At 36.2% G+C, this 19,268-nt stretch overlaps 1 protein-coding gene across 1 annotated transcript in view; it reads right to left on the bottom strand.

Moving 5' to 3' along the window:
• Positions 1-19,268, bottom strand: part of LOC136866874 (O-acyltransferase like protein) — a 136,708-nt gene that overhangs the window by 10,461 nt on the left and 106,979 nt on the right. Inside the window, exons 10-12 of the mRNA XM_068226879.1 lie at positions 17,463-17,652; positions 14,145-14,287; positions 10,816-10,924 (exon numbers count right to left, since the gene is read on the bottom strand). Of these exons, the coding sequence (XP_068082980.1) occupies positions 10,816-10,924; positions 14,145-14,287; positions 17,463-17,652 (442 nt within the window). The remainder of the gene's footprint in view (positions 1-10,815; positions 10,925-14,144; positions 14,288-17,462; positions 17,653-19,268) is intronic.

Here is a 19,268-nt window from a genome sequence, read left to right as displayed (position 1 = left end):
TTGTATGTAAGCTTTGGGAAGGCATTCTTTCTGATTATATTAGACATGTTTGTGAAATTAATAACTGGTTCGATAGAAGGCAATTCGGTTTTAGGAAAGGTTATTCCACTGAAGCTCAACTTGTAGGATTCCAGCAAGATATAGCAGATATCTTGGATTCTGGAGGTCAGATGGACTGCGCGATTGACATGTCTAAAGCATTTGATAGGGTGGATCATGGGAGACTACTGGCAAAAATGAGTGCAATTGGACTAGACAAAAGAGTGACTGAATGGGTTGCTATATTTCTAGAAAATAGATCTCAGAGAGTTAGAGTAGGTGAAGCTTTGTCTGACCCTGTAATAGTTGAGAGGGGTGTTCCTCAGGGCAGTGTTATCGGACCTTTATGTTTTCTTATATATATAAATGATATGAGTAAAGGCGTGGAATCGGAGGTAAGGCTTTTTGCGGATGATGTTATTCTCTATAGAGTGATAAATAAGTTACAAGATTGTGAGCAACTGCAATGTGACCTCGAAAATGTTGTGAGATGGACAGCAGGCAATGGTATGTTGATAAACGGGGCTAAAAGTCAGGTTGTGAGTTTCACAAATAGGAAAAGTCCTCTCAGTTTTAATTACTGCGTTGATGGGGTGAAAGTTCCTTTTGGGGATCATTGTAAGTATCTAGGTGTTAATATAAGGAAAGATCTTCACTGGGGTAATCACATAAATGGGATTGTAAATAAAGGGTACCGATCTCTGCACATGGTTATGAGGGTGTTTAGGGGTTGTAGTAAGGATGTAAAGGAGAGTGCATATAAGTCTCTGGTAAGACCCCAACTAGAGTATGGTTTCAGTGTATGGGACCCTCACCAGGATTACCTGATTCAAGAACTGGAAAAAATCCAAAGAAAAGCAGCTCGATTTGTTCTGGGTGATTTCCGACAAAAGAGCAGCGTTACAAAAATGTTGCAATGTTTGGGTTGGGAAAAATTGAGAGAAAGAAGAAGAGCTGCTCGACTAAGTGGTATGTTCCGAGCTGTCAGCGGAGAGATGGCGTGGAATGACATTAGTAGACGAATAGGTTTGAATGGCGTTTATAAAAGTAGGAAAGATCACAATATGAAGATAAAGTTGGAATTCAAGAGGACAAACTGGGGCAAATATTCATTTATAGGAAGGGGGTTAGGGATTGGAATAATTTACCAAGGGAGATGTTCAATAAATTTCCAATTTCTTTGAAATCATTTCGGAAAAGGCTAGGAAAGCAACGGATAGGGAATCTGCCACCTGGGCGACTGCCCTAAATGCAGATCAGTATTGATTGATTGATTGATTGATTGATTGATTGATTGATTGATTGATTGATTGATTGATTGATTGATTGATTGATTGATTGATTGATTGATTGATTGATTGATTGATTGATTGATTGACCAACAATTCAATCATGCTTACTGGGAATAACATCAGTTATGTTATTTATTTCCATACATACCGTACATCTGTTTGGTAGATACATTTACAATGTTGCTGTACTTTCTTGGATAGTAAATATCTATGCCCTCACTCTATATGAGACTCCCTTGCCAATTAGAGGCTACCTATTATCATCGGACGCCTGATAAGTTCTAAATACGGTACTATTTTCAAATTCAGTGAAGCGAGAAATTCAAACAACACTAAAACACTGAAAAATCAAGCAGTAAACTTGTTGAAATATGTACATATATTACTTTCTGTTGAATGAATAACAGGAATTTTACTTTTTAAGAAATGGAAATACTGTCATTCCCATCCAAGGAATTATCAATCGTAGCTTGTATGCTTAAACCCTGTACCTTTATAAGTAACACAGAAATTATAACGTGTTTGTTTTCTTTGAATGTATAAATATAAGAAAATAAAACTGACTGTTTATACCGAGCATGGTGTAAATCAAACCGGAATATCTTGAAAAGGTCAGTTTTCTTGCGATTATAGCGTTTTTCTTAAATACTGTACCGGTACCCCCATTCAGCATTTCGCTGAGCAGTGGAAGAGAGCTTCATAATGACAACCAAATGACACTGCTTCACTTCCCTGCAAGTTTGTTCAGTCTCTCGCTTCACTATGACGTATGCTGCCCGCATTCACATCACTCCAGCCTGGCTGCACTGGGCTGGCCTCAACGGGCGCCCAGCTGAGCACTCTGTTCTAGGCCATCAATAGAGTTCATTCCTAATTTTATCTCCTCGTTCTAAATACCCTCCTGCCATTGTTCCCACCTGTTTGTACTAGCGATCATTCTTGCTACTTTCATGTCTGTTACTTTTAACTTATGAATAAGATATCCTGAGTCCACCCAGCTTTCACTCCCATAAAGCAAAGTCAGTCTGAAAACAGACAGGTGTAAAGATAGTTTCATCTTGAAGTTGAGTTCCTCCTTACAGAATACAGTACTGTTGATTGAAACTGTAAGCTCACTGCATTAGCTTTACTGCACCTTGATTCAGTCTTACTTACTATACTTCCATCACCCCTTGTGGATGAGGGCAGTAGAATAACATCCACAGTATCCCTTGCCTGTCATAAGAGGCAATTAAAAGGAGCCTCAGAGGCTCTTAACTTGGGAGGGGTTTGGCAACCACGGGGCCCTTAGCTGAGTTCTGCCATTGCTTCCACTTACTTGTGCCAGGTTCCTCACTTTCATCTGCTCTATCCGACTTCCCTTGGTCAACTCTTGTTTTTTCCTGACCTTTATGGTATTAGGTATTGAAGCCTAGGGGTTCTTTCTTTGGTCGACACCTTCATTTTTCAAAGTAGCTAAGAAACCTAAGAGAACTGAATGTCAGATTGGGAATACAAAGCTGAAACAGGTGAATAATTTCAAGTGTGTAGGATGTGCATTCTCCCAGGATGGTAGTATAGTGGCGGTGGTGATTATTGTTTTAAGGGGAAGTACAACTAAGCAACCGTTCTCTATTAATACTAATGGAAAGGTGACCCCTACTGATATCACTTTTTCCTTGGAAACACTAATTTTCATGTGTTCTGTGAAAATATTACAGAACTGCAGTTCCTTATTGTGGCAAGTATCATTTTAATATCTATTATTTTTTCAGTAATACTTTTGTCTGAATATTTGTAGACAAATAATCTTTTTGATAGGACCAATAAATTAGGTATTTAAAAATTAAATTTTCGGTGCCTTCTCCTAAACTACCATTTAATCCAGGGTGAATAAAATTATTTATAGCCTAGACTGCAGTTTCTTATTCCCCAACTCTGCTTACCGATTTTCATTAAATTCTGTTTAAATTCACATCTCATGGGCTGAGAATATGAGGAATATCATGGTGATGGAAAGGATGAACAAAACAACGGAGATTCTTTTCTTCCTCTCAAGGATTGTAAACTTGTATATCTTGATTATATCATGAAAGGGAGAAAAGTATAAACTCTTGCTGTTGATCCATCATGGTAAGACTGCAGGTAAATGTGAACCTAACAGATGTTGCTAATTGGAAGTTCAAAATGCCAGAATGATCTCCAACCTTCAATAGCAGATCACAGCTTAAGAAGAAGAGAAAGTGGTAATTGCACTTCTGCATTTAGCTGTATCAGTAATAAATCTCATGAATTAATCTTAATTTAAAGCATACATATGTTTGTAAGTCACTTCTCTCATAACTTCTTTAAAATGAAAGTGTGTTCAGTGACAGTGAAATCTAATTAATGGGCTACATACAGCACTTTTCTTGTATTTCTGCAAAGTTAAATCAAGAATTTTCCTTAGCATGATCTACTTGTGTTTCTGCATGCAGAAGGAAAAAAGAAAAAGTGGTGTTCTACTTGGACTGTTACAGCAAGACAAAATAATCTCGAAATGTAATTCTACTCTTGGGAAGGTGTTCACACACAACCGAATTTTAACACTCAGGATTCTATTCTAAAATTCATGCATTTATCAACTGAGACGTGCATCAAACAATAGAGTGATAGCAAGTGATACCATCACATTCTTTCTTTCTTTCTTTCTTTCTTTCTTTCTTTCTTTCTTTCTTTCTTTCTTTCTTTGTGAGTGTGCTCTTTTGAAATTTTCTGCACTTAAGATATAAATGATGAGGTTTTAACACGTTCAATGCGGATCACATGCTTACTGCATAACACCAGTTTAGAATCACGTACCTAGTGCTTGGTAGGAACTGCTTACACTTCCTGTAAGCCCAAACTACTAGTTGGTTCAGCCACAGACATATTCCAGTCACTGTGTTCAAAAATTCTCTACAGTCTTACATCACATGCCATCACTCTTTTTGGATCTTTTCAACAACAAAACACCTTCAGTGAACAATAAGATGCAGCAGGGGTATTTCAAGTATTATTATTATTATTATTATTATTATTATTATTATTATTATTATTATTATTATTATTATTATTATTATTATTATTATTATTATTATTATTATTATTATTATTATTATTATTATTATTATTATTATTATTATTATTATTATTATTATTATTATTATTATTATTATTATTATTATTATTATTATTATTATTATTATTAAAGATCAATAAAATGCTGGTACTTGAAATCAACATTTTTTTCTTGCAGTAGACTATATATCATAGTTCATTTTTTGTTTTATTCGTTATTTTGAGCAGATGGCCTACCATGCAGAGTTTCAACAAAAATAAAACCACCACAGTGACAGATATACAGAGATAAAGACATTTTGAAGTTCATTAAAGTTCCATGCAACAAACATACTCAAGTTGGTGAGTATGCTGTCCTCCACAAATCTGCAATGAGCGAGTTAAAGCACACTCAGGTAATGAATCATCCACTAAGCAGCCCAGCTGAGCCAGTGACAGTATCTGTAACCCAGCGATTGGTGACATGCTCACCTAACAACACATCAAACTAACCTGATGCAGTTTTTGATCCTGAGAGGTTATGATGTCCAATCGTCATGTTGGGTATTTCTTACTGATATAACCATAGTTCAAATCTGGTGATTACTGTCTTTGAGAAAAATCACACATTCCATAAGGTACTTTCTATTCTTAGTAAGCCTGTTCTTTTCTCTAAACCTTAGCTGTTATAACTAAGTGATGAGAAACCACCGCATCAACATCTGCCCCTGGTAAAGAAAAAAAAAAAAAATTCCTTTAGGATACAATTTGTATACTCTCCAAAATACTATGTGGTTACAGACTTCTAACACTTCAGACCTCTTATGAAGATAATGAATGACCCTATGAGCTAATAACATTTATTTTATGATATATAGGAAGGAGCACTGATGTATTTGGGGTAAAATGATTGAGGGGAAATTCGGAGGTATCATACGTAAGACAAGGAAAGACGGAGTCACAAATGGAGGTATAAGAAAAAGAATTGGATATTCAAACTACTTAACAGGATAGAAAGAAGCAAGTTGAAATGGTGTGGACTTGATTGTGAGTGGGAGAATATCGAGTTCCAAAGAATTTACAGAGAAACCGACAGGAAAGAGACCAAAAGTATGGCCTTGAAAGAGGCAGATACAATGGAGAAGAGAGAAGGAAAATATACGAAGGCTACTTTTTTTTTCACCCTCCGATGGGCTGTAAAAAAAAAAAGACACATTGAATAACAAAATGTTTTTATCACTAAACGTTTAGTAGTTTCATATTTATTTTTCCACATAATAGCCAAAAAGATTTAGACATTTGTCGTATCGTGACACCAGCTTTCTGATGCCCTCTGCAAAGAAGTCTGCCGCCAGTGAGGTAATGTTCATCTGAACAGCTTTCTAAAATTCTCTGTTTGTCACTACAAATGAAGGTTTATGATCAGTGAATGTTTTACAATAATCCCAGAGATTTCAAAGTCTTTTCTGTACACAATTGTGACTCAACACTTGGGATACCAGAAACTTTATTCACGCTGGGTCCCAACAATTTTGACTGATGATCACAAAACGCAGTGAATGGCGTGAATCATAATGTTTCTCACACGTTACAATAGAAATGTGGAAGAGTTTTTAAAGTCTGTCGTCACTGGTGATGAAACTTGGGTTCTATATGACACTTCAGAAATGAAAAAACATTCTAAGCAGTAGATGCATCCTTCTTCTCCAAACAAGCCAAAAGAAGTTCAAACAGACACTGAGCAACAGGAAAACAATGGCTACCATTCTTCAGGACCATGAAGGTGTCTTGCTGGTGGACTTCATGGAGTAGGAGATTGTCCAGACGATTATTACCTCACTGCTGTCAAGATATGACAAATGCCTAAATTGTTTTGGTGAATATGTGGGAAAACAAGTATGAAACCACTAAATTTTTAGTGATAAAGTCATTTTGTTATGTCATTGTGCCCACCAGAGGTTGAAGAAAAACAGCCCTTGTAGAAGGGACATTAGAAGCAGGAAAAGTATCATGAAGAGACATGCAATAATGGAGGTCTCGACCCGGGAGAGAACCAGAAATAGGAACTGTAGAAGAAGAACGAAGATTTTAAATGCAGAAGAATTAAGGATTATATTTGAAAGGCTAGTATAATATTATAAAAATTAAACAATTCATTACACAGAATTTCCAGTAACAGAAAGGAAGGTAAAAATGACAAACCAATTCATTTTTTTAAAACATAAAATGCAGTCCATGAGGTCTTTAAAATAATATTTTAAGAAATGTGAAAAGAATTCCAAAAAATATTTCATAGCTCATTCAAAAATGTATTAATTTTCATACCCTTCATATACACAAGTCAGAAGGAATTCATTCTTTAATATTACTTCATGTTTTTAAGTATTTACTTGGTGTGAATAGATTATTTTTGATTTAAAATAATTAAAATCTAAACTTCAGTGGAAAATGAGTCCTCACAAATGCCAGTGCTGGGTCTTAACCATGATAAAAATGGCTATGGGATCCATACCAATTCTCGAATTCCATGCCAACCAGGCTGTGGAGATTTTTATGCAACTTAGCATTTAATGAATATCAAGAAATACTTTAATTGCCATTGGTGTATGAAGCGGTTTCAAATCTTCGTTCTTCTCTCATTGGTAGTACTGACTGGTACCGGTACACTCAAAGAAATTTTCAGGGACATACTCCTGGAAGTATATTGCTGGGATTCCAGGCTCTTACAACTGTATATCATTGTTCCCTTCACATTACTCCCATTAAATTGTCCTTCGCTTTGTTTCGACTACGTTATTAATTTCAGTAAGTAAACTGGTGTCCTCATCCTAAGGTGGTGTAGCTCTTTTCAGGCACATCCCCATTGGAGGTGAGCTGCATGTACCATTTGAAACACATATCAGCCCTCCTGCCATTCTTAAATCACTGGTGGTACCAGGAATCGAACCCGGGCCCCCAAGGACAGCAGCTAATAATACTAACCGTTACACTACAGAGGTGTATTTGTCCTTAGGTAATTTTTTAACTTCTTGTTATCTGTCACAATTCAAATGAACTGACATTGTTAGGTGCTCTTCTTCCAAATTCTATTCTCCTGGGTGTAATGGTGTTTATGTTTAATTTAACTATTTTATGCAGTTGTAAAATAGTGTTTTAAGCAATTAAAATTATTAAGCCTTCATTTCAATTGAACTATGCATACCATTATATACTGGTACCACTATTCTCTTTGCAGGATTTTATGAAAATTGGCCTATTATTAAAGTGCGGCCCGTGATGATGCCTAAGGTTTCCAATGTGGCCCTCGAGTCCTTACAAATTGGAAACCCCTGAGTTAAAGGGAGGTACATTCATAATACAGGTAAGTTTGTGATAATTCTCTGAATAAGCATCATGACGCAGCAGGTCGTTATGCTACTTAGGTTCCAAAATGGGTAAAATATAAATATGTAAATAAATTCAATGTTAATTTTAATCTTATACCAGTTGTACAGTATTATTAGAAGTAATTTCACATACCGTACTGTATATGAGTTGACTATGTTTGTAAGATATTATAAGTAGAATTTTGTAAACAATATAAATTTATTAAGGATGATGTGCGTGTTTAATAGAAAAAATTATGAGCGTAAATTGTATAATATTGTATTCTAGGAAAATTTTCTTCGTCTCCTGTTAATTTAAAATTTAGTTCTTGACAATAATGTATTTTAGTGTACGATTTGCCACCGAGGTAGACACCTCATTTGCAAATAAAGAGATTTTGATTTGATTTGATTTGATTAATGGATGCATGATACTTACTAATTATTTACCACTTAAATACAATGAGGCTTCCAATAACTAATGGAATCAGATTTGAGTGTAATAACCTTCAGTTGTTGTACTTGATGTTGTTGCTTTCAGAGTTCACTAAACCTGTTAAAATAAATAAATCTTGAACTTTGATTGCTCAGTCTGAATAACAAAATTAATATGTATGAAATATATTATTGTGAGTACCAGTAGTCCAGAATGGAATTAACTTTCTGAAACTAACGGTAATATGATTAAGTGCTAGCGCAAAACAAACTGCATTTACATTTGGTCCATATATTTTGTACATTCCTTGCAAGGGTAAGGGACTGAAGATACATGATAATGGAACATTCTTTCTTCCTTTTGGTCACATGCAGCATGCATGTAACCTTGAAGGACCCCTGTTTACATTTAAAACTAAGAACTCTTTCGGGATAAATTTCTGGCACCTCAATTCATTTCAATTCAAGGCGATCATCTCGGATACCAATAAGAAGCTGGATTTTTTCTTTCTCATGATGATAGATCATCTCATTTAATAGCACCCTTTTATTTTCATCATCATCATCATCATCATCATCATTGGTTCAAACGGGCCATGCTTATTTAACTGTTGGGCTTTACTCTTTGCTCAGTATTGTCACATTTTCTGGAGGTGTAACTCCTTTCTCTCATCCGTCCAGGGGGTACCTTTCATCCAGGACTTCTTTCAGGGTATGTAGTACAGAACTTCTATCTTGAAGATCTGATATTTCCAGTTCTTGGATGTCCTTCTCAGTTTTTGTCACCCAAGTGCTACGAATCATCTTGTTCTGCCAGAAGATGAATAGACAATTGGTCAGTATTTTGGGATCATCCTCACTATGTGGCTAAAGAAAGCTACTGTCCTTTTCCTAGCACAATCAGAGAGCCCCTCTATATGTTCGTAAAGCTCGGAAATGTGCCGCCTACGGAATTCTTCATCTTCCTTTACCGGACCTAAGATCTTGCTGAGAATTCTCCTCTCTGTGACTTCCAGTTTCTCCATCAGACCTCTTTGGTTCAATGAAAGACACTAAATGGCATACAGAGCTTCTGGTCGTATGACTGACGTGTAGTGCTACAGTTTCGTGTTGCATGACAGGCATTTTTTGTTATAAGTGTTCTTTGTCAGTCGATAGGCCAGTTCTAACTTGTTGACTCTCATGGATAATGATGCTCTTTCTGATAAGCTAGGTTCAATCCATTCACCGAGATACTTAAATTTCTTCTTTCAGAATCTCTTCATCTTCTCGCTGTGGCTTTTCTTGCGATCTTCTGACCAGATTTTGTTGGTGGTAGTGGTTGTATGGTGTGTAAAGTGGTGATTGTCGACTAATTTTCTGAACTTTGATCTGTCTAATACAGTGTCAACTGTGATGCCTATTTCCTGAAGATCTTTTCCAAGTTCAGGCAGCCAATTGTTTTTTACTTTCATTGACAGGGCAAGGTTCAGAATTCTTTTGGTCAATCTCTGATTACTCATTCTGAGAATAAGTCCATAAAATTTCAAACGTCTTTTCCTAAAATTATCTGAGATTTTCTCTGAGTATTGGTACAGGTTATGAGATTTCCTATCATCCAGATTCCCCTTGTACAGATGGGTCAAAACTTTTCCTCAACATTTTTCTTTCTTGCTTTTCTACATCTTTAATCAATGATCTGCCCCAATGATCAGTGTTTCAGATGCATATAGTGCTTCAGACTTGATTACAGTGTTGTAATGCCTTAATTTTGCATTTTTGGTATGGATTTTTTATTATATCTGTTCCAGTAGAGTCCGTATGCTCTTTGTAGTTTAAAGATCCCTTCCTTGTTTGTTTCATGATTCAGTCCTGAATTATTATTATTATTATTATTATTATTATTATTATTATTATTATTATTATTATTATTATTTACACCAGACGAGTTGGCCGTGCGGTTAGGGCTGCACAGCTGTGAGCTTGCATCTGGGAGATAGTGGGTTCAAACCCCACTGTCGGTAGCCCTGAAGATGGTTTTCCGTGGTTTCCCATTTTCACACGAGGCAAATGCTGGGGCTGTACCTTAATTAAGGCCATGGCCGCTTCCTTCCCACTCCTAGACCTTTCCTATCCCGTCGTCGTCATAAGACCTATCTGTATCAATGTGACACAGAGCCAGTAGTAAAAAAAAAATTATTATTACTACCCAAAATCATGAAACAATTTAAAGTTTGAAGATTCCAAGTATCGTACCAATAAATTCTACTTGAATGCTTTCTTTAGGCATGTACAACATTTCAATTTTCTAACATGCTATGTAAAGGGCTACAAGAGCATTTAAATTGCTGGCCTATGAGTTTAAATGCCCTGCTGAGTGACTGGTACTCAGTGTGTTAAGATGTATACTACCCTCTTGAAAAAAAAATATTAAAAAAATGAAAGAGCAACTTGCCTGAAGAAATGAAAAAGAATCATATTTCTGAAAACTTCCAATGCTCTAGAACCAAAACTTAAATATCAGTTAAATTCATTATTTCTTTCTGACATCTGGTGATGCTGGTTGTATGAATTTCTGTGACATTCCTTTTCATAAAAGATGAATAAAGAGTAAAGTTGACATTGAGTAACAGATAAGAGATGCTTACCTGGCCTGAGTAGCACACGGCTTAGCGATGTGAAGGGGAGTTCAAACAACAAAGCCACCACAACTGCAATTGCGAAAATAATAATCAAGTTCCCCAAGAAGTCATGGATCTGCAGATAAAAGAAATCACATACATCAGATCAGAATATTACAGTAACTCTGCAGCCAGAACACTCCATTTTATAACTTTCTTTTTGGCCAGGAAAGAAAGAAGATAATTTCCATACATTCTGTTACAAGTTGCCTATATCTTCCTGTCTTCTGTTCAAAAATGTACAAGTGTCTGCTTTTACAGTCAGTTTTATGATAAACCTTTTAGGAGTTCAATGAAATGAACAATAATGTAAAAGAATGAGCCAGTATGATTTTTTTTAAAATTATTATTACTACCAAGCAGAGCATCTGCGTGTGTTAACGCACTGTACCTATGGAACCAAGCTCCACATTCAGAGGGGACAAAGTGGGTTTGAATCCCACCATCGGCTGTCTTGAGAATAGTTTTCTGTAGTTTCCCATTTGTTTTTTACAATGTGCTTTACATCACACCGACACAAATAGGTCTAATGGCGACGATGGGATAAGAAAGGCCTAGGAGTGGGAAGAAAGTAGCCATGCCTTAAGGTACAACCGCAGCATTTGCCTGATGTGAAAATGGGAAACCACGGAAAACTATCTTCAGGGCTGCTGACAGTGAGGTTCGAACCCACTATCTCCCGAATGCACACCCCTAACCGCACGGCCAACTCGCTCGGTTTTCCCATTTTCACTTCAAGGCAAATACTGGGACAGTTCCTAGTCATACGCCACAGCCAAATTCTTCCATCTCCTTTCCCAATTTCATTCATCATCATTCATTTCATCTTCATTAGTTCCTCGAATGAGGTTGGCATCAGGAAGGATGTCCAGCCTTAAGAACATGCCATAAATATCAACTCACCTTATCCCTGATGCTATATCAGGACTATATAACTTACAAGGCTCTGGATCCATCCTCTCAATACATTATTACATACATAAAAGCAATACTGCTTTACATCAGTTGTATCATTGTCAATACGGACCATATTGGACCGAGAATGGTCAAATTCATTCATTCTTACAGTATAAGGAAACGCGACTAAGGTGTAGACAAATATACATTATCGTCGTCGTCATCATCATCATCATCAGTGAAAGGATTTTAAGGTGTAGCATCTTTCCAAAAATATAGCTATTTTCATACAAATAGGCCAATAGAACAGCAAAGAAGTGCAACAACAACAACTAGATGTACTGAACGAAAAAATGAGACATATGGCATGAAAATCAGTATAGAAAAAAGCAAAACTATGGTGATGTCGAGAGGGGAAAGGCAAGGAAAGGGCAATGTGAAAATTGGAACTCAGAGTCTGGAAATTGTGGACAGCTTTAAATACCTAGGAAGTGAATTAATGCAAAATCCCAGGGTGGACTTGGAGATTAGCAGGAAGGTACAGCCGAGTAATGCATTCTACCAAAGTGTATGGAAACTTGTTTGGAGCAAAGAAGTACCAGTACCAAGGAAAAGTAAAGAGATAATGTACAAAATGTACTGTGTACTCATACTGACTTATGCAGCTGAGACTAGCAGGCAAGAGAGTAGAATTAAGCCAGTGAGATGAAATTCCTAAGAAGTATGTTAAGAAAGACAGGGTGAGAAATGAAGATGTTAGGAAGGAAGTTGGGACAGGAAAGCTAAATGAGAGAGTTGAAAAGAATAAACTAAGGTGGTTTGAACATGTAAAGAGAATGGAGGAGAATAGAATTACAAAACAGATGCTGTAGGCAAAGTGCGAGGGCAAGAGGGCAAGAGGAAGGCCTAGAACAAGGTGGATGAATCAGTGAAGCGCAGCATAAGAAGACAAAATTTACATTTAGACTGGGACAAGATCGTGGAAGAGGAATGATGGAAGGAAAGAGGAAGATGGAGAAGTGCCATAAATACCCAACCCAGCAGGAGCTGGATGAGGGGAAATGATTATGATAATGAGGTCAATATATGTATTTGAGGACATGAAATGAAGCAAAATAAACACAATTTTTTGAGATTACTACATTTTGCCCCCTTTTCCCTTCTATTTTATGTTTCAGCACTATGCTCCCCCCACCCCCACCCCTTCTCCCAATTTTATCTGTGTTTTTTTAAATTAGACATATTTTTTCTCTTACTGAACAGATTTTTAACATTTTGTTTAATCATAAGTTAACATTAGTCAATAAATACACATTAATTTATAGAAACCACCAGTAATTCATATCCCAGCAAGAATGACCAACTCCAGCAAGAGTTGCCAACCTAGAGCTGTGATATGAAATTAAAATTTAAACAATGATGCTGCAAAAGTTTAAACTAAGTTCAGTTAGTATTGGCACGAGTTTAACAGTTTCCCTTATCAACTGTGTACTCTGTTGTTGGCCATGTTAGTGTTTTACCAGTCCGGACAAGAAGGTTTTTTTACAACACAAAATCATGCTGATGGTTAAGGAGCAGAAGTTGTATGCACTTTCAGAGGAATTCAAGATGCAGTTTATAGAAACTGATGGCATCACTCTTTGATGTGCCGTTTGCGAAGTAAATATTGCAGTCGATGACAAGCATCAAAGAAACAATAAATCAGCACATCCTGTACAGCAAACATATAGAGAAATTTAACTTTGAAGTCGAAACCTAAACAAACTACTCTGACAGATGCCTTCACTTCAGGATCTGAAAAGCAGCGGTCATTGCATGAGTTTAGTGAGGATCTTGCCATGGCAAGATTCTCGTAAAGCCTCCCTGTATTATCATCATCATCATGCACATATTAATATCTAATCAGAGTGAAATATTTTGCATCTTCTGATGTTCTCCTGTTATGAATCTTTCAAGGCTCTGCTGAGCTCAATACGCCAGTGACTTACTGCCAAAGACATTGAAATGTTGTGTGTAATACAATACAACAATTTTATTAATTAATAGAACCTGGTTTAAACCTTAATAGAGTCATTTGATCAACACCTTTTATTGCACCATTTTGTATGTATTTTCAGAACCTTTTTCCCCTTTTCAGGCCATACTTTCCACCTTAAAATCCTTTCTCTAATCATTATTATTATTATTATTATTATTATTATTATTATTATTATTATTATTATTATTATTATTATTATTATTATTATTACTAGTTCCTGTTTTAAGTAGCCAGAAACTTGATATATCAGTCCAAGCAAATAACTGAATTGGACTAGTTTATTGTCACACTGCTTGAATTTAAAACCTGCTTCAATTACCATAAATCTTTTTAATTACTCTGAAGTAACAATGTAACTTACCACATTGTAGTCGCTCAGATAGGTGGCCACCCTGGCTGAGCCCGAGTTGTACAGAAGTACTATGAAGTGACACAGATATGCTCCATATGTAAGACGACTGAGAGGCTGGAACCCCGGCCAGGACAAAATTGAATTTACAGGACCTGTAACCGGCAGCTTGCTTCAATAATATGCCCATAATATTTGAAAAGAGATCAGAAAGGTGAAACAGCACAACTCGTACACTGCAAATTTTATTACCTATTCAGTGATACAAGATTTACAATGAAAATACAAGACATCTGATTAGTTTTCAAACTCCTGACCCTTGCGTTATATGAGCACCATCAAGCTGTGTATATGGTACAATATTACATGTTTTTTTAGTGATTCACTTATTTCCATATTGGACCAAACCACAGCCCCAATTAACTTGGATTACCAGGATTCAACTGTATTGTTGTTAAGTTTCAATTTAAAAAGACACATTCAAATGTTCAATAGGGTTTAAACATAGTAACTCCCAAGTGCTAGTTCCTTATGCCAAAAAGAAGGTAATTGATTTTTCTACTTAAGTGAACATTACTATGCTACCTGTTTTAAGGAGCCAGAAACTATGATTATCAGTCAAAACAACCAACTGAATTGGACTAGTTTATTATTAGACTGCTTGAATTAAAAATTCACTTTAATTATCATAAAATGTGGAAGTTACCTACATTAAGAGAAAAATACAATATTATTTAACTGTTATAAAACACAGTAAATAATAATAATAATAATAATAATAATAATAATAATAATGCCGAGCTGAGTGGCGCAGACGGTTGAGGCACTGGCCTTCTGACCCCAATTTGGCAGGTTCGATCCTGGCTCAGTCCAGTGGTATTTGAAGGCGCTCAAATACGACAGCCGCATGTCGGTGGTTTTACTATCATGTAAAAGAACTCCTGTGGGACTAAATTCTGGCACCTCAGTATCTCCGAAAACCATAAATGTAGTTAGCGGGAAATAAAGTCAATTTAATAATGTTGTTTGTCCAACCGTTGTCCGGTTTCTCTACGGGGTCGGGTATGAGGTGAGATGAATCTGCCGTAATGGGTTTTTATGACCGGATGCTCTTCTTGACATCAACCTCATCAGAGGAGTTAATGATATGAAATGAACGACGTGATATGTGATAGTAGGAAGGGAGAGGGTGAAACGCGGTGCCGGCACATAGCCTACTCCTGTCGAATAGCACCAAGGGGTCTGCTCAAGGCTTAACGTCTCCATCCGACGAACGAATCGCCATCAACAGCATCATATACCTTCACTCCGTATGAGCACTATGGAGAGGTTTGGCATGGCATCTATTGATTAGAAATTGTACACCACTACCTCCCTTACCCTGCTGGCCAACATTCTGATAGTGAAATTTTTTCGACCAACACGACTCGAACAAGCTAAGCACAGTGTCAGACCATTCAGACTTCAACGCTTTAACGATCATGGCCACCAAGTGGGCTAATAATAATAATTATTATTATTTATGTATGTTACATTTTATGGCCTATATTGGGCCACTCTAGTCAATTATACAGAGGATTTTTTTGCTTTGTTATCAGTTCAATATTTCTTCATTCTGAGGGATGCTTCCTTCCTTTCTTCAACTGAAAACACCCTTCCATTAGACCTTGGTCTGTAGCCCGCTTTGTGTGTCGTGAAGTATCTTAATTTTGTCTGTCTTGTTCTTAAGATCATCTATTGTTATTTGAAGTTCTTTAACATCATACTTAATTTCTGTAATCCATTTAATCTTGGTCTTGCTATTCCATAATCTGGTCTCAGGTGTTCTGATAAAATGTCCAAAAAAATATCTTTTTTTCCTTATCATGCTCAATACCAGTTCAATTTCCTTATAATTTGTTCTATTTGTTGCTATTCTCTATTGTCCATAAACTTGATATCGTTTATTTATGTATATTCTAATTACTATTCTTTCTGTCCTGTATTTTAGTTTCTTTCAGCTGTATTAGTAGTTTCAAAAAATGGTTTCAATAGCATAAGTTATTTCAGGCTCTGTGATTGTTTTATAATGTCTTAATTTTGCTGCTATCAATAAGCTATTTTTGTTGTATGTAGTACCAGTTTTGGTAATATAATTTGCTTTGTTCAATTTATGTATTCTATTATGCCAAGCTGGTTTTCATTAAGATAATCAGTTATAATTTCTCCTAAATACATAAATTTATCAACACTTTTGATTTCTTGTCCATCAATTGCTATTTCATTCACCAGCAGTGTATCTGTAAACATGATCTCAGTTTTTTCAAAGGATACTTTCTAAGCCTTTCCTTTTTAGGTGCTATTTCTTGTAGATATGGCTTTGGTGTCAAATTTCCTGAACATTGTTGGGCAATAAAACAAGGTCATCAGCAATCTCAAACAGCTTAAACTTAAATTTTGTTTGAAACTTCCACTTTTTATGTTCTTTGGAATGACCTGATTATATAATATTCAAATGTACAATTAAATAGTAAAATCTCCTTGTCATAAACCTGTTTTAATAAAAATGATTCAGAAACTTCTCCTCTAAACTATAAATAAATAAATAAATTTTAAAATTAGTCATGGTATAATATTTGTCATTTAAATTTTGTAGCTTAACTTCTATTACAGCTTCATTATACTAGAATTTTATTTGGATTCTGCTCTGCTTAAATTTTAGTTAAATAGTAATTTTTAAATAGAGTACTGCCAGTACGATTAAATACTTTCTGCACGTTACAAGTGCAATTTTAATACAATTTCCTCTACCATGGATTCTGTTCAGATTATCCACGATTTTAGTTTAGTTTTGTGAAATTTACATTACTGGGGTTTTGTTGTATCTAAAAGTCATTATTTATTGAATTTATTTGTTAGTTTCATACTCCTGATCACTCCAAATTCAGAAGATATGCCCAAAATCTATGACAAAGGTCACTTATGATATAGATGTTGATTCTCATAGGGAACCTGAAATATTTGTCCCGAATGAGCAAATTTATAATACCAATATACGGTAGTTGGTATGTTATTGGACATTATAATGTTTGCAGCTAAATCATTCTTGGTTGCCAGCATTTCGCCACAGTGTGCTAAGTTGGGCTCATGCTCCAAGTAGCCTATGCAGTAGCCTCCACGGTATGCACTAGCCATGTGTCTTGGTAGGTGTGCTATTTACCAACTGATGAGCCCAACTTAGCACAGTGGGGCGAAATGCTGGCAGCCAAGAATGTGTTAGCTGGAAAATTTATAATGTCCAATAATGGACCAACTATACTAGTATTATAAATGGTCACTAATTGTACCAACCTCCATAGCCATGAACACATGTAAAGATGACCCAGGAGATGCCTGCTGCCCAAATGCACCGGTGAAGAGCAGCATATATCCCTGCCTCTATTGCATTGTATGGATGTTCAGGCTGATACATGGGGAGGATCCCAAATATGACAGCCAAACACATGGACACTGCTATCATCCAGCCAAGAAAAATCTGAAGCTGTAAAAAAAAAAAAAAAAAATGCAGCATATATCCCTGCCTCTATTGCATTGTATGGATGTTCAGGCTGATACATGGGGAGGATCCCAAATATGACAGCCAAACACATGGACACTGCTATCATCCAGCCAAGAAAAATCTGAAGCTGTAAAAAAAAATAAAAAATGTAACTTTATTTAGTTATTAAATCGGTACATTTTATGCATTGTATCACACCTCTGCAAGAATAGTGAAACAACTCAAAAATGAACATTTTCAAGAAAAATAAATTAAAAAGTTTAAGACACCATATCAAATCAAGGATAATATTTTATCATATTATTTCTACATGATATAACTTAGTATGTATTGCATCATATTTTCACAGTTTTTCAATGAAATAAATCAGAACTAAGAAGTGTTGATATTTTCATCTGTCCAAGGGCACCTTGTTTTAAGGATCACACGAACATGTGAACACCCTGGTAATCCCAAAACTCTTGAAATTTACGCAATATTGTATGATGAGAACAAGATTTCTGTATGTTGAAAATATAGCATGGAGTTGTAAGTGTCAATTCACTTTCCATTTCCATTTGAATCATGCGCCACGTCAGCCGATCACAACCCCATTTTGAACTACAAACTTTGGCATATTGCATAGCTGGAGCTTGAAGGGGCACTGCTGTGGGTATGGCAAATATGATCACAGTTTACTGTGCGATCACGGCATTGCCTGCTTGGTATGGATTCGATGGTTGCTTCAATATTGCTTAATGAACCAAAGAGGTGACACAATAGAGGCTAACTGAGCTCCTGTTAACGTATTGACCGACTGAGGAGCAACTTAGACCTATACAGTGGCATGTTTTTATCTACAGTCAGGTGTGTGTGAACACACAAAGATTTTAACCACGCGACACCAATGCAACTGACGGTGTTCAGTATGCTGAAAGGGTATAACAGCATTTGCGATGTTTCATGAGAAAGAGAGGAGTTATAGTCATGACAGTTTTCTAGATTGAAAGAGCATTTTAGCATATGGTGCAATGAAAATTTGAGAAATATGGTATGTCATGAAAATAAGTACAGATAAAAGCAAGACTATGGTGATGTCGAGACAGGAAAGGCAAGCAAAGGGCACTGTGCAATTTGGAAGTCAGAGTCTGGAAATTGTGGACTGCTTTAAATACCTAGAAGTGAATTAATGAAAAATGCTAGGGTGGACATGGAGATTAGTAGGAGGGTACAGCAGGGTAATGCATTCTACCAAAGTATAAGAAAACTCATTTGGATCAAGGAAGTACTAAGGAAAAGTAAGGAGATAATGTACACAATGTACTGTGTACTCATACTCATACAAGCCAGTGTGATGAAATTACTAAGAAGTATGATAGGAAAGACAAGGAAAGACAGCGTGAGAAATTATGATGTTACGAAGGAAGTTGGGATAGGAAAATCTAAATCAGAGAATTGAAAAGAATAAACTAAGGTGGTTTGGACATGTAAAGAGGGTGGAGGAGAATAGAATTCCAAGACAGATGCTGGAGGCAAAGTGCGAGGGCAAGAGGAAGACCTTGAACAAGGTGGATTGAATCAGTGACGAGTGGCATAAGGAGACAAAATTTAGACTGGGA

The sequence above is a fragment of the Anabrus simplex genome, chromosome 3, assembly GCF_040414725.1.
Source record: "Anabrus simplex isolate iqAnaSimp1 chromosome 3, ASM4041472v1, whole genome shotgun sequence".
NCBI lineage: Eukaryota > Metazoa > Arthropoda > Insecta > Orthoptera > Tettigoniidae > Anabrus > Anabrus simplex.
The sequence above is the reverse complement of the archived record's forward strand: the minus strand, read 5'-3'. Positions and strand labels throughout refer to the sequence as shown.